The sequence below is a fragment of the Littorina saxatilis genome, linkage group LG15 (genome assembly GCF_037325665.1).
Source record: "Littorina saxatilis isolate snail1 linkage group LG15, US_GU_Lsax_2.0, whole genome shotgun sequence".
NCBI classification, from domain to species: Eukaryota; Metazoa; Mollusca; class Gastropoda; order Littorinimorpha; family Littorinidae; genus Littorina; species Littorina saxatilis.
The window spans coordinates 25,502,807-25,527,047 of record NC_090259.1 but is presented as its reverse complement, the minus strand read 5'-3'; the positions used below and the strand labels follow the sequence as shown (position 1 = coordinate 25,527,047).

The 24,241-nt window shown below is 42.3% G+C and overlaps 1 protein-coding gene across 1 annotated transcript in view; it reads right to left on the bottom strand.

Annotated features, from left to right (window-relative positions):
* Positions 1–2,821: 2,821 nt before the first annotated feature.
* The window catches only part of LOC138948910 (monocarboxylate transporter 14-like), a 33,585-nt gene continuing 12,165 nt past the window's right edge, over positions 2,822–24,241 (bottom strand). Inside the window, exons 2-11 of the mRNA XM_070320543.1 lie at positions 23,009–23,262; positions 21,349–21,518; positions 20,831–20,915; positions 17,813–17,956; positions 17,133–17,332; positions 16,375–16,646; positions 10,912–11,246; positions 10,116–10,253; positions 8,752–8,802; positions 2,822–6,983 (exon numbers count right to left, since the gene is read on the bottom strand). Of these exons, the coding sequence (XP_070176644.1) occupies positions 6,721–6,983; positions 8,752–8,802; positions 10,116–10,253; positions 10,912–11,246; positions 16,375–16,646; positions 17,133–17,332; positions 17,813–17,956; positions 20,831–20,915; positions 21,349–21,465 (1,605 nt within the window). The 5' untranslated portion in view covers positions 21,466–21,518; positions 23,009–23,262 and the 3' untranslated portion in view covers positions 2,822–6,720. The remainder of the gene's footprint in view (positions 6,984–8,751; positions 8,803–10,115; positions 10,254–10,911; positions 11,247–16,374; positions 16,647–17,132; positions 17,333–17,812; positions 17,957–20,830; positions 20,916–21,348; positions 21,519–23,008; positions 23,263–24,241) is intronic.

Sequence of the window (24,241 nt, the reverse complement as noted above, 5' to 3'; positions counted from 1 at the left end):
GGTGGACTGACAAAACTACGAGTATGCGGTCTTGGTGAAAAAATTAAGTACGTTCAGTTTTATTCTGTGAGTTCGACAGCTTGACTAAATGTAGTAATTTCGCCTTACACGACTTGTTTTCTTTGTGGGAGTTCTTAGACGGTCAACCCCTCACCTCCCCCGATTAGTACCCTCCCCCACCCTCCGCATAACTGTTTGCTTTCATTCAGTTTAATTCTGAGTTGGTTACATTTGAAAATGGTTTGCAAATATCACGTGCTGTGACGTCACCTGTCGTCTGCCGCTTCTCTCTCGAATGTAAAGGGGATTCCAGTGACCATCCGTACGAAGAATTAATCGAGGCTTAACACTCACAAATTACCCCTAAGGTGCGGAAAATGTCAAGGAACACTATTCGTGATTCTGTCCGGACTCAAGCGTAGCGAGGAAGTTGAGAGAACGAACACAAAGCAGTTGTAGGCCATAACACTGCTACATGTTTAAGTTTCTTTCAATTTTTGATCTGTTAATTGGTTGCGACGGAGCAAAGAAGAGGAAAACTTTCTATGAAAGAAGCTGTAACTACCATCCATAAAGACGTATAACTCAACAACAAAATCCCTCAAAAGTGTTATAATACATATACATGTACCAAAACACAGTTTTGCAGGCGGCTTAGTGCCCGAAGGCAAGTGCAGTGCTGGTGAACAAGTTGAAGAGAATCATCAAAAGAAAAAAAAGAGAAAAAAAGGGCGGGGATGTAGCTCAGTCGGTAGCGCGCTGGATTTGTATCCAGTTGGCCGCTGTCAGTGTGAGTTCGTCCCCACGTTCGGCGAGAGATTTATTTCTCAGAGTCAACTTTGTGTGCAGACTCTCCTCGGTGTCCGAACACCCCCGTGTGTACACGCAAGCACAAGACCAAGTGCGCACGAAAAAGATCCTGTAATCCATGTCAGAGTTCGGTGGGTTATAGAAACACGAAAATACCCAGCATGCTTCCTCCGAAAACGGCGTATGGCTGCCTAAATGGCGGGGTAAAAAACGGTCATACACGTAAAATTCCACTCGTACACGAGTGTACATGGGAGTTTCAGCCCACGAACGCAGAAGAAGAAGAAGATCAAAAGAAAAACACGGTATTATTAAATGACAAAACGACGACAAACGAACTTTCTCAGTTGCTCTTAATTTGTTGTTGTTTCAATCAAAGCCCATACCATTAAAAACTGGCCGAAGGTATGTATCCACCCTGCTAGCAAAATACTTCTTTGAAGAGAGTATTTTTTAATACTGTTGAACACTCGTACGACACTGACTGATCGTCTTCAAATATGATACACAGGATGGTGTGTCGCCTGCGATTGACGAACACAGGAAAGGCCTGGAAATAGTGTAATGTGTTCAGTGGTTCCTTAACATTTAAAGCGGACATCAACAACATTTGATTACAGTGATGTCAGTTATTATCACCTGAAACTCTACCGCCCAGCTAATCAGAACTGTGATACAGCTGTTCAGTCAGCGGGGAGACGAGGACTGAAAATGGTGTTCAATATTCCATGTAGTGCATACCACCAAGCCAAATTTGTGGACAGTAACACAGATATATAGTGCTATCTTCTATTTCAGATAGCATAGCATTGCAGTGGAAGGAGGTTTTCACCATGGACATATGGTTTAGATAGGGATACAATATACTGGATTTTAAAAAAAAACTTGTGTGCCATGCAAGATTAATTCTGTTAACTTCTAATCACCTTGATATGATTTCATCAAACGATTCTGCGCAGAACCTCTGTTGGCCTGAACCCTGTTACTCGTGGTTTCCAAAGAGTAAGTATTCAATAAGGTAAGGTATTGTATTGAATACTTACTCCTTGGAAACCACAACAGGGTTCAGGCCAGGCGTAAGTCACAGCTAGTCATTGTCAAGTTAACATTTGAATTTATCGATCGTTTTGATTTTGACACTGAATCGATCAGGCGACGCATCGATTTTTATTAAGAATGACCCGCGAAATTCAAGAACAGTGTCCCAAAATTAACTCCCGAGTCTCTCCGGCAGCGTCGGCCATGTAGGTATGTCCCTTGAACTTGAAAATAAATGTTGCGGAATGAAAATCGAATATAAAAGTCAAGTGTTTTGGGTTTTTTTAACTGGGATTTTACCTCAGTTCCAACACATTGCCACAATCCTCTTCTTCTTCAAAGTTTGGTTTATTACAAAAGCTTCACAAATTTCCCTGTTTCTGGCGGACACTGTTCTTGAATCTACCTGTCTTGTGCTGATTCTGGCTTCACCCCTGAGAAAAAGCATTGATTTTGCCCGCTTGGAGTTTGGTTGCACGGTTGGTTGGTCGGTGTGTTATTTGGTTTTGTCGGTTCTGTTTTTTTCTGTAGGGTTTCCTCTGTTGTGGTGGGGCGGGGTGCCCTTTTTTATTTTTATTTTTGTAAACCTATAAGTACATGTAGAACTCCGATTGGACAAATGCAATGGTTTTGTTCTGAGTAATCCGAACAGCCATCTTCATCCAGAATTCTGCATCAATTGACAGGGGCTGGTTGTATCTAGATCTGGTGCTACTTTGTATCGTGATTGTCTTTTTTACCGGCAAATTGTGAGGAAGTGCACTTTGACAAGTAATAAGAACTTGAGTTGATTCTGCTCAGGATTCGCCAGTTATTTTGTTCTTACTTGAAAAATCTGTCGACGTGTGTGTTTGTGTGTGTGTTTGTCGGGGGGGGGGGGGGGGACTGAAAACCAAGCTGCGCAGAAGGAGCGAGCAGGATGCGGTCACTCAATTCACACCAGCACTGTGTCAAACGAAAGACAAACGTATAATACCATATGAACAGCATTTTATTTGACCCTGTCGAGCTGCTAAAATGCAGCTGACGACATGCACACATAAGTGGAAAACCATATAGGCATAGACTGGCAATCCGGAAAAATGCAAACTTTACAAATTGTCATTTGCTGTTAAAATCGTGTGCAAGATAGAGGACGAAATTCATGGTAAAAGTGCAAGCATCCAAACACCCTGTCCATAACCAAACCCTCTCAGTTAAATTTGTGATCTTTTGATAATGACGTATAGCAGTAGGATAAAACACACACACGACCACATGACCGCACGCACGCACACACGTACACGCACAATAACACGTGCGCGTCAGTACAACATTTACATGATCCAAACCATTTAGTATCTACACATACAACCACACACATACACGCACACATAGAAGATCTGATGATCTCAGATCAAGTCTTAAACGTTAAACTAATTGATGGAGCTTCGTTAGTTAGAGGCACCTCTAAAATAATGATACAAATTAAACAAACGAAGATACATAAAACCTTAACCAAAATATTACCCAAAATATAACTTTTTGTGACTACTATGTGATTGTCAGTACATTGCTTGGGTTATCCGTCACTACCCTGAGCGTTACAACCGCGTGTGACACTACCGCGTGTAACACTATCGAGTGTGTAACACTACCACGAGTAATATTACTGCGTGTATCACTGCCGCGTGTGTAACACTATCGCGTGTGAAACACTACCGCAGGTAGCACTACCGCGTGTAACACTTCCGCGTGTGTCCCACTAACGAGAGAGACAGAGACAGAGACATATTTGTGAGAATGAGAACATTTTTTTCGTGATCCAAGACACACACGGAAGTGTTACACACGGTAGTGCTACCCGCGGTAGTATTACACACGCGATAGTGTTACACACGCGGAAGTATTTCACGTGGTACTGTTACTCGCGGTTGTATTACACTCGCGATAGTGTTACACGCGGTAGTGACGCTCGCAGTAATGGCCAGTACCCCATTGTTCTATGTTTGTAAACACACTCTGCCGCCACCCGCACGCTCCTAATATATACAATGATAGTTACAAAATATTTCTATTCTGAACTTTATGACATAAAAGTTTATTTTCTTTTTTGTATGCAACTCACAAAGAAGCGTTGCTGAAGATAGTTGGCAATGAACTGATTTTGTTGGAATTGTTTTAACAGTAGCGTCTCCCAGTAGCGCGAAACCCTCCACTAATTAATCACACACACACACACACACACACACACACACACACACACACACACACACACACACACACACACACACACACACACACACACACTTTTAAATGAGTTTTGTTAAAAGAGAAGAAACCAAACTAAGAAACTATCACAAAAATGTGCAATAAATCAATCCAGCCTACTTTACCATTAACCCAGGACTGGACCGACATGTGAAACAGCATGTCTTTTCTTGCACAAACCTATCTTGTCTTTACTGAAAACATCTTTTGAGAGCATAATGGTACAACATTCTCATCATGATTCGGTCAAAACAAACATAAACAAGCGAGCATGAATGATGCAGAGTACACACATATTGCAAAAATGCAAAACAGGCGCTGGTTACATATGAGTACAAGGTTCCAAAACTCTAATTATTAAAACGTTGGACACGCAATCAAACTAACAAGAACAAACACACCATCAATTTGTGAAATATTTCGGCCAAGAAGAAAACCGATATAAACTTAAACATAAGCTTTGGAGACGTATCAACGATAACGATCAAGTCAAAATTCATTTGATCGGATGGAAGATCAGGTAGTCAGGCAGAAACTTAAGGGCAAAATATTCACTGTCATAGTTTTGAATGTGTTTGTTTGTTTGCTTAACGCCCAGCCAACCACGAAGGGCCATATCAGGGCGGTGCTGCTTTGACATATATAATGTGCGCCACACACAAGACAGAAGTCGCAGCACAGGCTTCATGTCTCACCCAGTTACATTATTCTGACACCGGGCCAACCAGTCCTAGCTCAAACCCCATAATGCCAGACGCCAGGCAGAGCAGCCACTAGATTGCCAATTTTAAAGTCTTAGGTATGACCCGGCCGGGGTTCGAACCCACGACCTCCCGATCACGGGGCAGACGCCTTACCACTAGACCAACCGTGCCGGTTTTTGAATGTGGAGAAAGAAGTAAATGAACATGCTTAATTAGCCCCATGGTATTTCATTGCATGTTTTTCGCTGCTCAATGTAATACGTACATGATACATATGTTATATCACACACAGTTCCCTCAGCGAATGTTTTGATTTTAAGCATATATCAAAAAATCTATATCTATATACGGCTTGTGTGTGTCTGTCTGTCTGTCTGTGTGTTCACGATTCACGGCCAAAGTTCTCGATGGATCTGCTTCAAATTTGGTGGGCATTTTCAGGTAGACCCCGGACACAATTGTGGAAAATTTTGAACACGTGCGTGCTCTCAGCGTGCAGCGCTGAACCGACTTTGGTTTTTCTGTACATCCATTCCCAGTAATTCTTCCTTATCTTCTCCAGTGTTTTGCGCGTTTATCTCCCTTCTTTCGTACGGTGCGCCGGCGAAGCCATCGTACACCCGGCAAAGCCGGGTCCCCTTCGCCGGGTATTCGGCTCTACTTCTTCCCGGCGAAGCCGTACCCGGCGAAGCGGGTATTCATCTAGTTTCATATATAGGTGTTCACACAGAGGCGTTAATCTTTGGCTTCTTCTCGACTTAAAATTGTCGGTCATCAATACATTACATCATTAGGGGAAGGGGCCCCTAATATGGACCACTTTTTGTTTATTGCTGATAACTAGCTTGTTTTCTTGCGAAGAAGTTTCATTTTGTGGTTGGTAGTCCTTCTCTCTTAGTTTAACCGTTCGGCCTAATTAGAGTGAAATACGTTTGATAGACATTCAGCAAAAATTAAATACAGAAAAAATCACAAATGGTCCATATTAGGAGCCTGGGCGCCCAATATGGACCAGTGAAGCGGCCTTCACGAATTATTGTAAAAAGCCCCCTATACTTCAAAATAACATGATACAACTTAGTGTGCAAGTCAGACTAATTCAAATATGCTTTAGATTTAGCTGTTTCGGGTTGATGAGAGCATTATTTGAAGCACACCAGGAAACTGAAGAAGCTTATCAAAATCAGAGTGAAAATAAGTGAAATTATCAACTTCCATAAAAAAAGACTATTTGTTATATTTTTTTGAAATCTCGAGGGCTAGTTATAGGCTATTTCCAGCAAGCTTCTTAATGAATTTATGAAAATAGCCTTTAGCTTTTATTTTCTTCGATTTGTTGAAGGTGGTCCATATTAGGGGACTCACACATACTTTGAGGTTTTGCTATTATTTTTTGTTTGCAGTAGAAACTCGGGGTACACACTGCTCATATGAAACAAATACGGTCTTAGCTGTCATATATAGCCATTTTTGTGTGATAAAAGCTTTGGCTGTGGACAGAAACGAGTCCGTTTTAGGCGGCAAATTTAGAGTGAACGCTGCCAAAAGTGAAAAAAAAGCGAAAAAGCCTAACGGTTTTGAGGTTTGTGTTTCTGCAACTGTTTTGACATGTGTAACTTATCCAGAGAGGGTGAATACAGCAAATGAAATTGTTTTGAGCGCTCTAGCGCCGTTAGCTTGTCAGAACAGGAGGTGGTCCATATTAGGAGCCGGTCCATATTAAGAGCCTTTCCCCTACATTTGAGTTTGATCAACTGATTGTCGCATTCATATCTAATAATAGGCTATATAAAATAATTATGCGTTCAAGAGACTATCGATATACAGAGTATAAATGCACACTCAAATTGTTTAGATCTGATAATCTCTTTCTCTTTCTCTCTCTCTCTCTGATGACAGGCATCCTGCCATCTCGTCATCACGAGTGACGATTATGACATGTAATATATTCACGCAAATCTTCTACGTCATAAATCACATGCACCTGAGAATTTCCGCCACCATTCATACAAGGCTTCTCTTTGACTGTCTCGTTCTGCGTGTCCGAGGACGCATTGTCAGAGTCCTTTTGATTGGCTGAGAGTAGTATTTCCTTCTTGACGTCAGCGTCCTCTGGGGGGTTCAGATCTTTGACCAACAGTAACAACAACAGTGACAGAGCCGCAACGCCGATGGTGGAACCTGAATCGTAAAAGGAGACAGATCATTGTATCGATGCTATCCTAAACGACGAGACCACATCAAATTTCTATAAGAAGGATTGAATTATATACGACACCGATGCATGCACAGCCTACCGGTGACCTTACGAGTAATTTGTACCTGCTACTATGCCGAAGTCTCCGAGACAAACTTCGGTCTCGAAATTCTTTGTCAGTTTCTGAGAGACATTCAGGAGAAGCAACAGAATGTCTACGTGACGCCATTAATTGCATCAGTTATTCAAGAAGAGACGTCATGGTTTGTTCAATCGGTGTCGTTTGTCTTTAAGCCAGCTCGGCGTCGTTTGCCTGTTTCTGTCGAATAAAGAGTTCAGATAACCGGTCTTTCTGGCAGGGGTCAAGTCACAGACCCATTGCTGTAGAAATTAGGTCAGTAATGTCATAATAATTGGTCAAGTGACCTATTCCTTTGCGGGTTTTGGCCTCATCCATGTGCAAACTCGTTAATTCAGTGAAAGACCCTGAGTCCAGTGGAACACCCCTTTTGAATCTGAGAAATCAAGTTTTAAAAAGAGAGGTAGTCTAAAAATGTTTTTTTTTCTTTTTTTTTTTTCTTTTTTTTCAGATGTAATGAACAAAAGGTTTTAAAAGGTAGAGTCTTTTAAAGGAGGAAGTCTGAAAGTAGGGATCTTACAAGAGGGTTAATTCCACTGTGCCAGGTATTCATTATTTTAACTGTTCCGGTCTCTTGTGTGGACCGTAAGGCCTACACCGCAGAATAGCTACTTATCATGAACAGTGTTTAAAAGAAAACAATCTTCATACAATGGGGACAAAAAAAACAAGTCGCGTAAGGCGAAAATACAACATTTAGTCAAGTAGCTGTCGAACTCACAGAATGAAACTGAACGCAATGCAACGCAGCAATACTCGTAGCATCGTCAGTCCACTGCTCATGGCAAAGGCAGTGAAATTGACAAGAAGAGCGGGGTATTCGTTGCGCTGAGAAGGATAGCACGCTTTTCTGTACCTCTCTTCGTTTTAACTTTCTGAGCGTGTTTTTAATCTAAACATATCATATCTATATGTTTTTGGAATCAGGAACCGACAAGGAATAAGATGAAAGTGTTTTTAAATTGATTTCGAAAATTTAATTTTGATCATAATTTTTATATTTTTAATTTTCAGAGCTTGTTTTTAATCCAAATATAACATATTTATATGTTTTTGGAATCAGAAAATGATGGAGAATAAGATGAACGTAAATTTGGATCGTTTGATAAAAAATTTTTTTTTTTTACAATTTTCAGATTTTTAATGACCAAAGTCATTAATTAATTTTTAAGCCACCAAGCTGAAATGCAATACCGAAGTCCGCGCTTCGTCGGAGATTACTTGACCAAACTTTCAACCAATTTGGTTGAAAAATGAGGGCGTGACAGTGCCGCCTCAACTTTCACGAAAAGCCGGATATGACGTCATCAAAGACATTTATCAAAAAAATGAAAAAAAACGTCTGAGGATATCATACCCAGGAACTCTCATGTCAAATTTCATAAAGATCGGTCCAGTAGTTTAGTCTGAATCGCTCTACACACACACACAGACAGACAGACAGACAGACAGACAGACAGACAGACAGACAGACACACACACACACACACACACACCACGACCCTCGTCTCGATTCCCCCCTCTACGTTAAAACATTTAGTCAAAACTTGACTAAATGTAAAAAGAACAAAAAGATGTGAAAATTACACGAAAAAAGTAATAGTGATCCGTACCTGCGATGTAGTAGGTGACTCTGTAGCTGCCAAACACATCGTACATCATACCTGCAATGGTAACGATTGAATATAGCATCCTTCAACACATATCCTTTTTTGTTCGTGATCTTGTTGACTAAACAGACATTCATTCAATTAGTCAGTCGGTAGACACAAAATGAGTAGGTCACATGGTCAGTCAATCATATTCAGATTCACATATTATTAGAGTTAACCTTTAATCAGGTATGTGCAAAGTAAAGAAAGACTCAATGTCCTCTTATTCTTTCTATTCAGCAAGTATTCGGTCTTTCAGTAGAGCGTTTTATTAGCCCCGAAAAATTAATCACATTAACCAACAAAATATGTAACTCCTTCCACTCACCCGTCCGTCTATTGACCCAGCCAGCCATCATTGTTTGCAGGTGAGTAAAAACCGATTTTTTTTAAATAACCTTTTTAGTGTAACAATTGTGCTCAAATTAAACCAGAAAGCTGGTACATTCCCTATCAATTTCTTGACTGCTCTCGTCAGTTCCTTGTTCATCCTTGCAAGAAACTATGCTATAAGAAATACGCCGCATTTATGTTTTACACGCCCTGGGGTCTGGTATCTCAGTTGGTAGAGCACTGAACTTCAAATCTAGGCCGGGACAGACACGGGTCAGCTGTCTCAGAGACGGTATACATGTACGTCCCATCCCCGTATAATTCTGTTAACCTTCGCCGTAGGTCGCTAAAAACATTCTTTGCAGCACGTCGTGAGTACTTATGTAACCATACTTCTCAAAGAAGGAAAAACATGCACGGGTAAACAAAAAAAGAAAAAAATACAGAAATCAGGCTTTTCATTGAATTAGATTATCAAACTAAATATATTTCCGATTTTGTACTTACATTTATCTTTTACGTGTGTAATTACGCACCAAGTTAATTCTTACCTGAAATAAACAGGAACCATAACTCAGCTTTTATTTTGACATCGAACCCACAATTATCTCCCTTACACTGTTAGAAGTATGGTTACATAAGTACTCACGACGTGCTGCGAAGATAGTCAATGTTTGACCTTTGTTTATTTAATTACCTGTCAATCAATTTTAATGCGGGTTTAGGAGATAATAGATTTTTAGGTGTTTGAGGCATTTCCAAATGCTCATTACAGAATTCCACCTAGTTTTCGAGATATTCGCAATTAAAGTCCGGACTGTTACTGAAGTACTCACAACCTACGGCGAAGGTTAATAGTGTAGGCGGCTGATTTTAACGAAACACGCACACACCTGGGTAGCGCCACTCTTGTTGCTGCTAGCTTTCTGCTGGGAGGAAGCGACACGAATTTAGCATATAATAATAACGTATAAATATTAAAAACAGCATACCTCCAATAGGCGGTGCTATGACGTAACCGAGTCCGCAACACAGCATGATGACGCCAAAGGCAACCGAGAGATCATCCAGGCCTACGTGATGGATCAGGATTGGCGTCACCAACAGAAATGTCGGCCCGTACGTCAAACCTGTCGACGTCACAATTACGTCAGTTTGGATGATTTGAAAACACGATCATAAACTGCTACCGAAAGTTTGGAACGTTTTAAATACAAGGAAAAGTGAGGTAAAGAGCTAACTTTGCTTTCCAACGTTTTCAATAGTTTGATGATTTGAAAGCATGGCCATACATTGCTGTAGAAACGTTGGATAGTTTGAAAGACAAAGACAAATTAGGAGCTACCTTCGTGTTGTTTATACTTGTTCAATACTTTCACATTTAACATCGAATGTGTTCAGCAAGCGCCTGAGAATATCTGAGTTCGAAAGGTACCAGTAATCTTGCATTGACGTTTTTCCGAGTCGTGGCTTACAAACTCCGACGTGTGGCAGACTTCATTTACTGTCATTTACTGTCATTTACTGTCATTTACTCGATAATTTATGGGAAATCATTTATTGACCAAAACTGTTTGCTGCTAAGGCTGAAATTCCATGAGGGTGGGGCGGCGAACTCTGACAAAACTACACATAATATCCATCTTGAAACTGACAAGGCAACTCACACGATTTCAATCTTTAAACTTCACACGGCGACTTGAAAGGAGGCATTGACTGAACAAAAAGTCTTCGTCGCTACGATACTTCACCGGGATGAAGCAAACTCCATTCAAACAAATCACTCACCAACCAAGAATTTGTAGACGAAGAGGGAGTCACCAGAAGTGCCGTAGATGGGCAGCAGAAAAAGCACAAAGGCTACAGCGACTTGGAAACAGAAGAAGAGTTTCAACAGATGATTCGGGACGCGGCTAAAGATGAACCCCCCTGCAATTCGACACACGGTCATGGTGATCCCGTACACCAGGTAGATGGGAGGCAGGTCGTTGATTGGCACCCCGACGCTCTGAGCGTAGGAGGGAAAGAGAACGGTGTTGATGGAGAAACCGGCATAAAGGAGGAATTGGTTCAGACACATCACCCACATGAACCTGCGGCTCAGAAGTTGCTTCACTCGCTGTCTGAAACAAAGTTACAGGTCTTCTTCTTCAATACAATACAATACAATGCAATAATCTTTATTCATCTCTAAAAGAGAAATTACAAGCTTGACTGTGTGTCTGTGAAATCAATCAATTAATCAATCAATCAACCATGCATGTAGTAACATTCACATCGCATATTCACATCATATCGTTACACGCAAACATTGTACCCACACATTTACTAAAATAAGCCTACAAATAGAAGCAATGCATTGCCTGTTTAAAAATTATATCACATTATCACCTTATCACACTTTAACCACATTATCTTCTCACATTTGTATCCTATAAGTCAATATAACTAACAACAGAGAAAAACAACTGATAAAAGGATGTAAAGATTATGCCGTTGTCAGAGCGACAGCACCAGCACCTAGCGCCCCACCTGAGAGTTGAAGATGTGAATTGCAGATGGAATGAATGAGTTTCTGTTGCGGGTGGTTCTTGTGTATGGCTGTTTAAATCTTAAGCTTCTGTCTATCCGTCTGCTGTCAAGTTCAGGTCTGAGTGGGTGCGTGTCATCGGTCAAAATCTTCTGTAGCCTGTCAGTCAGTCGTCGTTCCTGCGTTGATGCAAAAGTGTCCTGCTTCCTCCCAACTACCCCACCTGCTTTCTTAATGAACTTCTCTAATCTATCCCTGTCCTGCTTGCTGTGAGGAAATCCCTTTACAAGGGAAACGATCCTCATTTTGGTTGGTGCGCCTAATTTCCCTAGAGTGAAAGATAAAGTGGATAGTGTAAATGTACCAACGAAAATCAAAACAGTGGTGGGTTGGTAGGCAAGCTATTGCTTTTCGCTATTTGCCGTGGCGCCCGATTTCAGGCCCTGGGCTGAGGGGCTAGCCTACCACCCAGCGCTACCTAGCGCAGCAACTGGGCCCCGACGAAACAATACAAACAGGACGAACAATATCGAGCAAGAGTGATAGATTCTACCTATATCACTACTAATTACTTATGGGTCGCTAGGCATGGAGAGGGGGGATGGGTCTAATGAGAGAGGGGAAGGGAATTTAATGCAAGGGGAGGTGAATCTAATGCGGAGGGGAGGGGTGGATTCTGAAAGGGGGTGCTTATGGGCTCGCCCCTCGGAGCCAGGCCTCAACGATGGTCCCGAAGGCCTCAGGGGAGTCTGCGCTCACAGCCTCTTGGGGGATGGTATTCCAGAGGCGGATCGCTGACGGGAAGAACGGGGTCACCGTGTTAGTGAGACCGCAGAGCGAACAAACTGGTGTTCCAATTCTAAACACTTGCAGCAGCTTCAATCGTTGTCTGAAAAAAAGTAACAGGTCACCGTCTTAATGAGACCACAAAGCGAACAAACTGGTGTTCCAATTCTGAACACTAGCAGCAGCTTCAATCGCTGTCTGAACAAAAGTAACAGGTCACCGTGTTAGTGAGACCACAAAGCGAACAAACTGGTGTTCCAATTCTAAACACAAACCACAGCTTCGCCCTGAAACTAGTAACACTTTAATCGAGCATCCAAATCATCGACATCAACTATACTCACGGAATAAAATAAATTAACATTGTTTAAAATGTAATATCTCAAAATCGGAAAAAGTTACAGGAGTGATTTTTGTACCAACGTAAAGCTTGTTCAATTGCTCATTATGGGCAAAAAAACCGGAATAGTCTGGCTTGTTCCGTTTTTTTGCAATTTGAGCTCAAAGACGCATGGTGTCATTTTGGAGTTTACAAACTTAGCACTGTGTGTTTGACAGCGCTGTGCGTGCACTGATTGCCTGGTCACTCCGAATCTCCTAGCAACATCAGTATAAGTCATCCCTCCTCTCAACATCCCTATTGCGACGAGTCTATCGTTCACACACGTTCGTGGCATGGTGAAAGACAGAGTGGACAGTTTTGGGCAAAGAGAAAGAAACATTTTAGTGAGTTGTTCTCACTCACAAACAAACGGACAAACCAAAGGCAGTACTTTCATGCAATATTCGTGGATCAGCAGCAGACCTTTTGCAGGTTTCAAGTACGGGTAGACGTGCCCCGAGAGTCAAAGAGTGCAGGCCTACCTGTTTACAGCACACACAGCGTGCACTGGCTGTCGGCAGCGTCGGCAAGCTTAGGCGTCAGTCTAGTAAACTCCAAAATGACACCATGCGTCTTTGAGGACCAATTGTGAAAAAACTAAGCAACCGAGAACATTCCGGTTTTTTTCCTCTTCTCAGGAATTGATGGTTCTATGATCGTACCACCCCGCTCTCCTGCAACTTTTTCCGATTTTGAGATATTAAATTTTAAAACATGTTAAGTTATTTTATTCCGTGAGTATACATACCTGTGATGTGTGTCGGTCCTAACCGTTATAATGATGCTCTCTCTCTTCAACACGGACCGTGTTGGTAATAATTATGTATGTGCAGCACGTTCCGTTCTCATCAAAACGCACATCAAATTCGCTGTATAGGCATGTATTGTGTATTTTTCTTTTTATCTATATTTTGTGTTTCTGTCAGGATCTGTACCTTCAATTGAAACGCATTATTAAGTCAGAACAAAAATGTGGCATAACAGGTGCTACAACAAGCGTCATACATAATTGACACCCACATCCGCGGTCGTAAACAATACTCATCCCCGTGCATCGGACTGGGTGGCCGAGTGGTAACGCACTTGCGCTCGGAAGCGAGAGGTTGCGAGTTCGACCCTGGGTCAGGGCGTTAGCAATTTTCTCCCCCCTTTCCTAACCTAGGTGGTGGGTTCAAGTGCTAGTCTTTCGGATGAGACGAAAAACCGAGGTCCCTTCGTGTACACTACTTTGGGGTGTGCACGTTAAAGATCCCACGATTGACAAAAGGGTCTTTCCTGGCAAAATTGTATAGGCATAGATAAAAATGTCCACCAAAATACCCGTGTGACTTGGAATAATAGGCCGTGAAAAGTAGGATATGCGCCGAAATGGCTGCGATCTGCTGGCCGATGTGAATGCGTGATGTATTGTGTAAAAAAATTCCATCTCACACGGCATCAATAAAAATCCCTGCGCCTTGAATATGTGCACGATATAAATTGCATAAAATAAAAATAAAAAAAATAAAAAATAAATCCCTGCGCTTAGAACTGCACCCACGGAATACGCGTGATATAAGCCTCATATTGATTGATTTGAGGTGCTGCAGGTATTCACTTCCCCTAGCATTCATGAACCTACCTGTTCGGCATCTAAGCAGCTCTCACGAGAGAAGCTCTTTGTTATGCTTTTCGAAAGTCGTGAGAAGTACGCTCTTCAGCCAACGCAGCTCTCGCGAGATACCCGACCAATATGCTTCGCTATGCTTTGACATTTGCAAGATCTCGGAATACAGTAGAACCCCTCTCTAGCGACCTTGAAAATGTTGACAAAAATCGGTCCTTATGGAGGGGGGTCCTTACAGAGGGAGGGGGCGGGGCCACAAAGAAAGTCACCTCAGATTTTCTTAAAAAAAGAAAACAGAGAAGTTTGAGTTGCTGACGACCGTTTCCTCAAGCAAACTGCTTCGATTTCATGTTTGACATTGTCGATGGTGTCCACCAGTTCTGGTGCATGTTTCAATGCAAAAAGAGTTAGTTTCTGAGCAAGCATTTCTTTACAGCAGTCCCTGCAATGATGAAGGCCCTCCGAGAAAGAGAGTGAAAAATCGGCCACCGTTCTCAGCATCGCGTATCTGTGTGTAACCTCTTTCATTGAAAAGATACTCTTGTTTCCCTGCAGCCTTGACCAGTGAGTCGGTTACCTAATCTGTGAACCAAGTTTCAAGTTTCAAGTTTTATTTATTCCAATAAAACCCCGTGAGGGTACATGGAAAATTAAAAAACACAATAAAAACACATTTCATTCAACACCAAATAAAAGGAACCAAACCTTCAGTTGTGTTGCTTTGTCAAAAGTTAGACACAGTCAACTAGTTTTGCTCTGAGTGAACAGTGCAGCTGGCCTCAATTAGCCGGTGACACCTCTCTGGCCACAGCACCAAACAGTACATGGCTGGGGGGAGAGAGAGAGAGAGAGAGAGGGGGGGGGGGGGTAGCTGGCTAAACTCAGTGGGGTGTCCGGTGTCACTGAAGTCAGCAGGAAGAGCATTGGAGAGAAATAGAGAGGTGTACTCTTCCAAACATCAGTTGTCAGCGCTTAGGGTAGTCAGTGAGGGAGAGTGAGAGCGGTTTGTGTACAGTCCGACTGAAGAGTGAAAAGTCACTGCCACAAGATCGGCATGCAGTCAATAAAGCCAGACAAGAAGAATGATTATGACATGCGGCTCTATCTGCTGGTTTTTTTTATTCAAACTGGTTTTCAACGCTGCTTTGGTATGATGTCAGTGCATGGTGAGTGCGTTCACTGCCTTGTCACCACTTCCCCACCTTTTTCAGAATGTTTTCTTGGAGTTGGATAATTCTTTGAATTTGCGATTTTCCAACATCAAGACTTTTTGCAATCGCGATGGCAGTTTCTCCCTTTTTGTGTCTGTTCACAACATTCACTCGATTCTCGAGAGTTAAATATTTTCTTTTCTTTGTAGACGCCATGTCGATCTCCACTGCTCTTCTGTCCAAAGACTGTCTATTCTGACTGAATTGAACGGTGTGTGTTGGTCACGTGAGTTTGTTTTCTCGATGATTGGTTTGTGATGTTTACTTAGCCCACCCAACCATCACACCTCTCAGCGGTTAATTAGTGCCTTTGCTTACGCAAGACGGTTATAACTGGTTATAACCGGTTTGTCAGTGATGCGTTACGCTGACTGAGTCTTGGCTTTGTCTGACAAAGTCGTTACACAAGCTGTTAGGTCGGTCCTTAGACGTTAGAGCGGGGTGGTCGCTACACTGGTGACAACTATATAAGGAAACACATCGGTTAAAAAAAAAAGGGTCGTTGTGGCGGGGTAGTCCTTAGAGAGGGGGGTCGTTGTGAGGGGTTCTACTGTACCAATAAGGTCTATAGCTCATTGCACACACTGCAGGCATTTTCAGCTTCGAACTACAAGTTGTTGTTGTTGTTGTTGTTGTTGTTGTTGTTGTAAAGGTTTTTTTAAAGCTCTGCATTTATCAATATATCTGTATTCTGTAGAAATTGTGTGCGACTTCCTCAATCAGTTGTTATATTTACCTCAATGTTGAAGACGTGACCTCTTCCACCGTCCACACCACAGAGTTGCTAAGCAACATGCTGCCGAACTCTGACACATGCATGGCCGTCCTTGACCCCACCATTTCCTTGACGCCCGGGCTGTGCGCGTTCTTTAGCCTGCTGAGGCTGCGATCCTCGGGGGGCTGTAACAGCTTCGTTTCCGGGGGAGGGGGTGGAGGGCGGCGCTTGTGGCAGCAAGAGGGCGTCACGCTGGGGTCGTGGGGAAAGAACAAGCAGGCCAGCACGCACGTCTGAAACGTGTGCAAATTCCAAATCAACCAGGCTCATTTTATCTATTAATTATTTAACTTAAAAAAAAAATGTATTTATTAATTTTACTTTTTATTTATTTACTTATTTATTTATTTATTTATTTATTTATGTTATCAGCACATATGTTTTTAATATTTATATATCTGAAAAATCTGTCAACACAGGTTAACATGCAACTGGGAGGATGCAGACCGATTGCCTGTCAGCACACGCGATTGAAACACTGGCGGAATTAAAATGATGCAAACTTATATTACTATACACTGGTGGATCTTAAAATGAAGACGACTGCTTTTTCTTTTTAATAAGCTTTTCTAAATAATAGAAACTTACCATTCAGTGGGTAGCCTTTAATAATAAAAAATATTTAGGACGAAAAATTACACAATCTCTGCATACAATGCCAATATCCTCTTTCCTCACTTTTGTGGAAAGTGCACGTGAGAGATAAAATCCTGCCTCACCTGTGCTAGGATGCACCCAAAAATTGACATCGCGTAGCGCCAACCGTGTGCCCCGATCAGCCATCGTAAGAGGTAGGGTCCGATCAGGACACCAATTCCGGGTGCAGCCAGGGAGATTCCGTTAGCCACCACCCGGTACTCGTGGAAGTAAGTGCTCACGATGGTCACACTGGGTGTATAGCTCAGTCCGGCGCCAATGCCTGCAGTAAAAGACAAGAAAATAAAAATAACATATGTTGAGAACAGTTGTATGTAAAATTAGGTTGGATTTACAGTACAGGTATTTTTTTTAAAGAAGATAATATGTTACAGTTGTTGAGCCTATGTTCACTGTAGGAATTTTAAAATGTTATATATATATATATTTACAGTTGTATGTAAGAACATCAAGAATTTACCGTAGAGATTTCACAGAGATACAACAGTCATAGAAGACTCAGACAACAAGACACACCCACTGGAATAGTTCCTTAGAGTTCCAATGCCATCAGCAGCAGCTCCTCCGAAAGCGGCGTATGGCTGCCTAAATGGTGGGGTTAAAACGGTCATACACGTAAAAATCCACTCGTACAAAAACACGAGTGTACATGGGAGTTTCAGCCCACGAACACAGACAAAAACATCAGCAGCAGCAACAACCAAAAACGCCAAAAGCAACGTCAGCAACAACAATGCCTCACCGGTTAGCAGCCCAAACGCCACCAAAAGTGCAATGAGGTCCTCAGAAAAGCTGCCCGCGACGCAACCAAGGGACAGCAGGATTGAACCAATCATGATGGTGACACGTGGAGACAGGAGGTTGCTCAGTATCCCCGCCACAGGGCCTGTTGAATATACATGATGGTGACGTCATGAAAACAGATTGTTAAATGAATATTAAAAATAAGTGTCAAAGGCCGAGATGACGCGGCGGAGTATCCCGACCACAAGCCTTTTGAATAAACATGACATTTAGGTCATAATTGCGACGTCACAGGCTTAAAATAAATAGTGCTTTAATGAAGATTATTATTTGTTACATCAAGATTGAGAGTGTCATGGAGAGTCATACTGAGTATTCCGACCGCAAGTATCAGCGTTATGAGGGCTCTTGACGAATTATTAGGCTCACGTCATATAATTTGACCAATCGTGATGCTGACACGTGGAGACAGTACAGTGGAGTCCGGGTACAACGAATCTCAAGGGAGATACATTTTAGTTCGTTATATCAGTAATTCGCTGTAGAGTTTTCAACCCTAAATGGCCTAAAGACAAGTTTTCCCACTCACCTTCAAATGATCGTGTCATCGATCTTTCCTTGGAGAGTACAATCTCTGCATGTTTTCAACAGCTTCATAATATAATCCATAGAGGCATAGTTCAAATGTTCACTTTACTGTCACAATTTTAGAAGTAAAATTTAAAAAGTCGTGTAAAAGCATGTACATAATTATGTACATTCTGATCAATCTCCGATTTCATGGTGTCCACCAGTTCTGGTGCATGTACTACCCTGGCCAAGTTTCCTCTCAAGACATCAAAGAGACCGCCCCATAGGTTAAACTCCCCATAGGTTAAACTCGGTCACTGACCCGGGAGTGACCCGGGTACAGGAAGTGTTTCCTCTCTCATAAAGGGGAACCACCTCTCATAGCTAAAACTGGGTCAATGACCCCTGGGAAGAAGGTCACAGTGTCTATAAACAAGGCCACCCAGCTATCACAATGGACCTGCCTTAGATCTCGCCTCACACGCAGATCGTTGTAGCCTTGTGACTTTTTAGAGCACAGTCATAGCTTAGCAGCTGATTTGAATAGTGAAAACACAGCGGCGGCGGTTGTTCCGTGCACCTCCCGCTGTTTGTTCAGAGTTCGCTCAGAGTTCGCTCATCACGGGATGTGCACTTGTGTTCGTGTATTTTTGTCTTTGGAGACAGTTATTGACATCAGTTCGTTGTAGCCTTGTGACTTTTAGAGACAAAACGGCTCTGGGGCGATGAAAACGTGTTTGTTATAAGAGGGGTTCGTTATGCAAATGAGTTCAAAAGGTTCGTTGTGGCCGGAAAGTAACAAGTACGAAATAGAAGGCTGTCTGCCGGGAAATCAATGGCAGTTCGTTAAAAGCGGGATTTCGTTATACCCAGGTTCGTTATACCTGGACTCCACTGTATATGTATCACCATCACTGTCACGTGGTACGTCGACTGAACATAACGGTGACTATGATAGTAATCAAACGCCGAGACACGATCAGAATCTCAGTTTTGAATGAACGTGATGTTGAATCATCCGAAAGCGGAGTACGGCTGCCTCCATGGTGAGGTGATTGAACTCTGTCCTACATGGGACCTTCCCATTTGGATGTCGGTCACCTTCTCTGTGCCCAGCGCCCCCGTGAGGTGTTTAGCGCGGGTATACTTGACGAGACAACCGAACAACAACAACAAAAACAACAACAACAATGTCATGTTGACGACTAAATTATATACTCTTCTTCGTGAAAATGCAAATATCTCATTAAAATATATGTACACAAAGAAATAACACACCAGCCGTCGAGTTATTCTCTTTGCCAGGTGATGAAGATTCTCTCTGATTTGAATTCCGAGGAAAATGTTAAATTTTCATATTTTCCCAAAAGAACAGTCTGCCAAGAAACTGATTACGTGCAACGCTTTGCTTGAACACTGCTTGTCAAGTAGTCGCATGCACAAAATATGCTTGGTGCATCTAAGGCATGTTCGGTGCATAATGCACATTTTTCAAGATAATGGATACATACACACACAAAAAATGTCTGCATTTTTAACTATTAGAACTAAAAGATTTCTCACACAGCGATAGTGTGTGTGGCAGTGTGCATCAAAAAATGCTCAGGAGAGCAAAATAGACTCAGAGTGACATCTATGAAAGTAGTGGTCCAGTGAACGATACCTTCCGCCTGTGGTCGGTCGTCAATCCACGATGACGACCTCAAAGTTTCAAATGGAAGCATGTTAAGGTGTAATTAATCTCATCTCCGCAACAAAATGTGTTGATTTAAAAAGACAAAGATTAGATATTACTTTGCCGCGAATTGTTGCTGCGGCAGACGGATTGAATTAGCAAGCAAGTCTGTTAGTCATCCCCTCTCTGCACCCCACCCATCCCCCTTTTGTTTTACTTTTCGCTTACATTGTTGTTGTTATAAAAAGTCCCATCCTTTTTCCATTCCTTGTCTATTTTTCTTTCAAATACTACCTTTATTTGATTTGGAATGGATAATCAACCAAGTTATGTACTGATGGCAGCATGCAATATGATAAACACGCAGTAAAAGCTAGAGTATCACCAATTACGATGGTGACACGTGCATGGCAAAAATTTCGCCATAGCCTTACCACATGCAGGGTCTGTTAAATAAACATGAAGTTTTGTTTTCGCTATGAAAGGCAGTACAGACATGAACTTTTGGAAACAATATATACTCTGTTTATGCTACTGCGATCTTCAGTACGCTTATGCCCGAGAAAAAAAGCATGAGAGGCCATCACCCAAATAGAGGACACTTATTTGGACTCTTTGTACATCATCATGATCTTGACCAACACATACCTGTCGCAAAAGCCATTTGTGGCTGGTACCAAGGGCGTTCTCTCATTGCAGATACCCCTGTAAATGTTTGGTTTCCACAAAATATAGACTTAAAAGTCCATAGAAATATACAGGTGTACTCACCCAACATTGTCTGCCCGCTCAGGGCTAAGGCGCCAATCAGCGCGATGAAACCTTTGCTGCCCGAGAATGTTTCAAAAAACTCCACCTGCCGACGAAAAAAGCAAGAACAAAAGCCAGGGATTAGGTTCCGTGGAATGCCCCTTTCAAGACCTATACAAAATCTAAGCCAAGCAGGTTCTAAACAGGTGGGATTCTCAAACTAGAAATAAATTTACAGGGGTTATGAACAGAGAATCTGAGAAAGCAAAGTCTGAAAGAGTCTTCAATCCCCGGGTCTTAAACAGAGGGGTCCACTAAACGGTTTAAACTGGTGTACATTGATCGGATAGAAAAGTAGAATGATAAAGCATACAACCTGTACGGTTTCGCGATTCATTCACATACAGATTTGCTAGGAGTTTCTTTCACTGGTTCAGAAAATTAGTTTTTATTTTGTCTTTTACAAACAAAGTAGCCACAAAACCAGACTTTAGTGTCGAGTGTCGAGTCAATGCTCATGCTTATGGCTAGCCACGTACCTGGAAGAGTCCGACGGACACCACAAAACAGGCGTACAAGCAGAGGTTGGCCACTGACGCTACGAGGGCCACCCACGCCCAGCCCCCATCTACGTCACGGCGATTGTTGTCACACATTACGTCACTCTTGTTCGTACGTCACGCCAGGCCGCTTCACAGGCGGATTTTCACTGAAATGTTTGGCAAGGAAAGTGCCGATGTAGATTGTACATGGTCACTTTTGGGTCGAAAATGTTCTTGAATGATGAAGTCATGAGTGAATATCTAAAGCGCGTTTTGTTGGTACATGTACTAAATAACAAAGGGCATCTTTGCTAAACGCTGTTCATAACTGAATTGTTTTTATTTGGAGCTTTAAAACCTTGAGTGTAAGAAACCCTTTTACAAGGAGGGGGGGGGGGGGGAGAGATAGACAGAAACCACTGAATAAGAAGCGCTCCAAAAGATAACAAAGCAACGGGTAATACAGTCAAACACGCTTAAGCCGAACTCACCCGAGGAATGAAAAATCGTTTCGCTTATCCGAGTTTGTGCATATCCGGGTTCGGATAAACCAATCCTTTCCCGAGAAATTACCCTGCAGTTCGGCTTAAGCGAGGTTTTTTTCGGGATAAGTTGTAAAATCACTTGGAATGTCTCTCTCTCAGTCTCTCTCTCTCTCTCTCTCTCTCTCTCTCTCTCTCTCTCTCTGTGCGTGGTGTGTGTGTGTGTGTGTGTGTGTGTGTGTGTGTCACGGTGTGTGTGTGTGTGTGTGTGTGTGTGTGTGTTTAAATGAATAAGATCAAAACAGTGACAAGCTACAAGTGCTTTCTTCAGTGGAGCTTTATTAATACCTCAAAGGCAACTGTAAAAATAAATGGTGAAAACAGTGACACATCTCAGAAACAAAACCAACGATTCCACAAGCAACTACGCTTTTGAAGGATTCCAAGTAATGTTTAATGAAACCCTCTCCATTAAAGAAAGAAAAGAAACAAAATTAGACAATTTGTCTCTGTGGTCATAAATCAAGATCAAATCTCCGTAAACATAGATTGTAGGCAAATGTTTTGTTTCGCTGCATGTTTATTGTGGTTTGATTTTCACCACTCGCTCAAAATGAGCACATACATTCCTCAGGTAGATTTGCTCTTCACAAAGATCTCTTCCTTCCATTGGAAAAAGAGGTTTGTATGAGAGCCACTCGTTTTTGAACACTGCAACAGTTGTTTGGAACATGCTGCGGCAAGGATTTCAACGTCGCATCACGTGACACGTGCATTTCTTGGTCAATGTGGCACACGTCATCAGTTTCCCCGCATACTCAAAAACAGGTGACGTGTTCGTTTCCGTAGGATAATTATAGTCGTGACGAAATATGTTTATCTTCCTGACGTGTTTTTCAAGCAAAAAAAAAAGTCTCTCCGACAGTGTTTAGAGTTTGGCTTATCTGTCAAAATCACGTTTGAGATGTCCGTGTTTGAGTTAGCTATTTTTTGACAGAGTTTGGCTTATCCGAATTAGAAATAGTCTTACAAAGAGGGGGGTCTGGCGGGGAATTGGTTTTGGTTTCAGATATCCGAGTTTTTTGCTTAAGCGTGTTTCGTTTAAAGGCGAGTGCGGCTGTATAAGGAAAAGACAAATTTCGAAACAAACAAAATATCAAGTAATTTCGTCTTACCTTTCAAGACTAAGGGCCGCCGTCTTCACAGCTGCACCACAGAGGCCACCGTGGCAAACGACACTTGTCAGCTAGGACTCGGTCTGAAGAGAAAATGAAGGGTTAAAGGACAAGAGAGTTCAGTGAAGTCAACTCTTTCGGCCATTCCCTGATGATCGGGAGGACGTAACGGCTGGTCAGCATCTTCCTGTCCTGGCTCTGGATTGTCGTCTGCTACTGCTTCCTCTTCCCTTCCCATCCATGGAAATTAGAGACTGGAAGAAAAATAAAAGCCCATGTACCTTTAATTCCTTCTCGTGTAAGCAATCATGTACACCATCGCAGACGTGTCCAGGCCTTTACACGAGATACGAGCATCTTTCCACTTAGACGCATACCAACATCTACAACCAGACTGCTTTCTGTACAGAGCGGAATTGTTTTTATGAATTAATTTCGTAAAAGACACCAGTGTTCACCGTCCTGCACCAGTGTTCACCGTCCTGCGAAACAATCCTCACTCTGCACGGGAAGCAGCGAGACTGTTGATTCTTGGTAGAGTGTCCAAGTGGAACAATGCTCTTAACCAATCTAAAAGCTGAAACAGATCTGTGGTGGTGAATATAATCGCTAACATGAGAAGGAACGCACCTTTTAAGAATCGAGAATGCAGGCTTAATTGTGTGTGGACAATCTTAGCATATAACCAGGTTATGTCCCAAATATCAATCAATCAATCAATATGAGGCTTATATCGCGCGTATTCCGTGGGTACAGTTCTAAGCGCAGGGATTTTTAAAAAAAAATGTTTATGCAATGTATATCGCGCACATATTCAAGGCGCAGGGATTTATTTATGCCGTGTGAGATGGAATTTTTTTACACAATACATCACGCATTCACATCGGCCAGCAGATCGCAGCCATTTCATTTCATTTTCATTTCATTTTCATTTCATTTTCATTACTTTATTGTCCCATCGCTGGGAAATTCGGGTCGCTTCCTCCCAGTGGAAAGCTAGCAGCAACGGAGTCGCGCTACCCAGGTGTCTGCGTGTTTAGGTGTATTCAGCCACCTGCACTTATGGCAGAATGACCAAGGTCTTTTACGTGCCATTGTGATGACACGGGGGTGGGACATGGCTTCCGTCTCTGGGTCTGCACATAAAGTTGACCCGTGTCCGTCCCGGCCCGAATTCGAACCTGCGACCTTTCGATCACAAGTCCAGTGCTCTACCAACTGAGCTACCGGGCC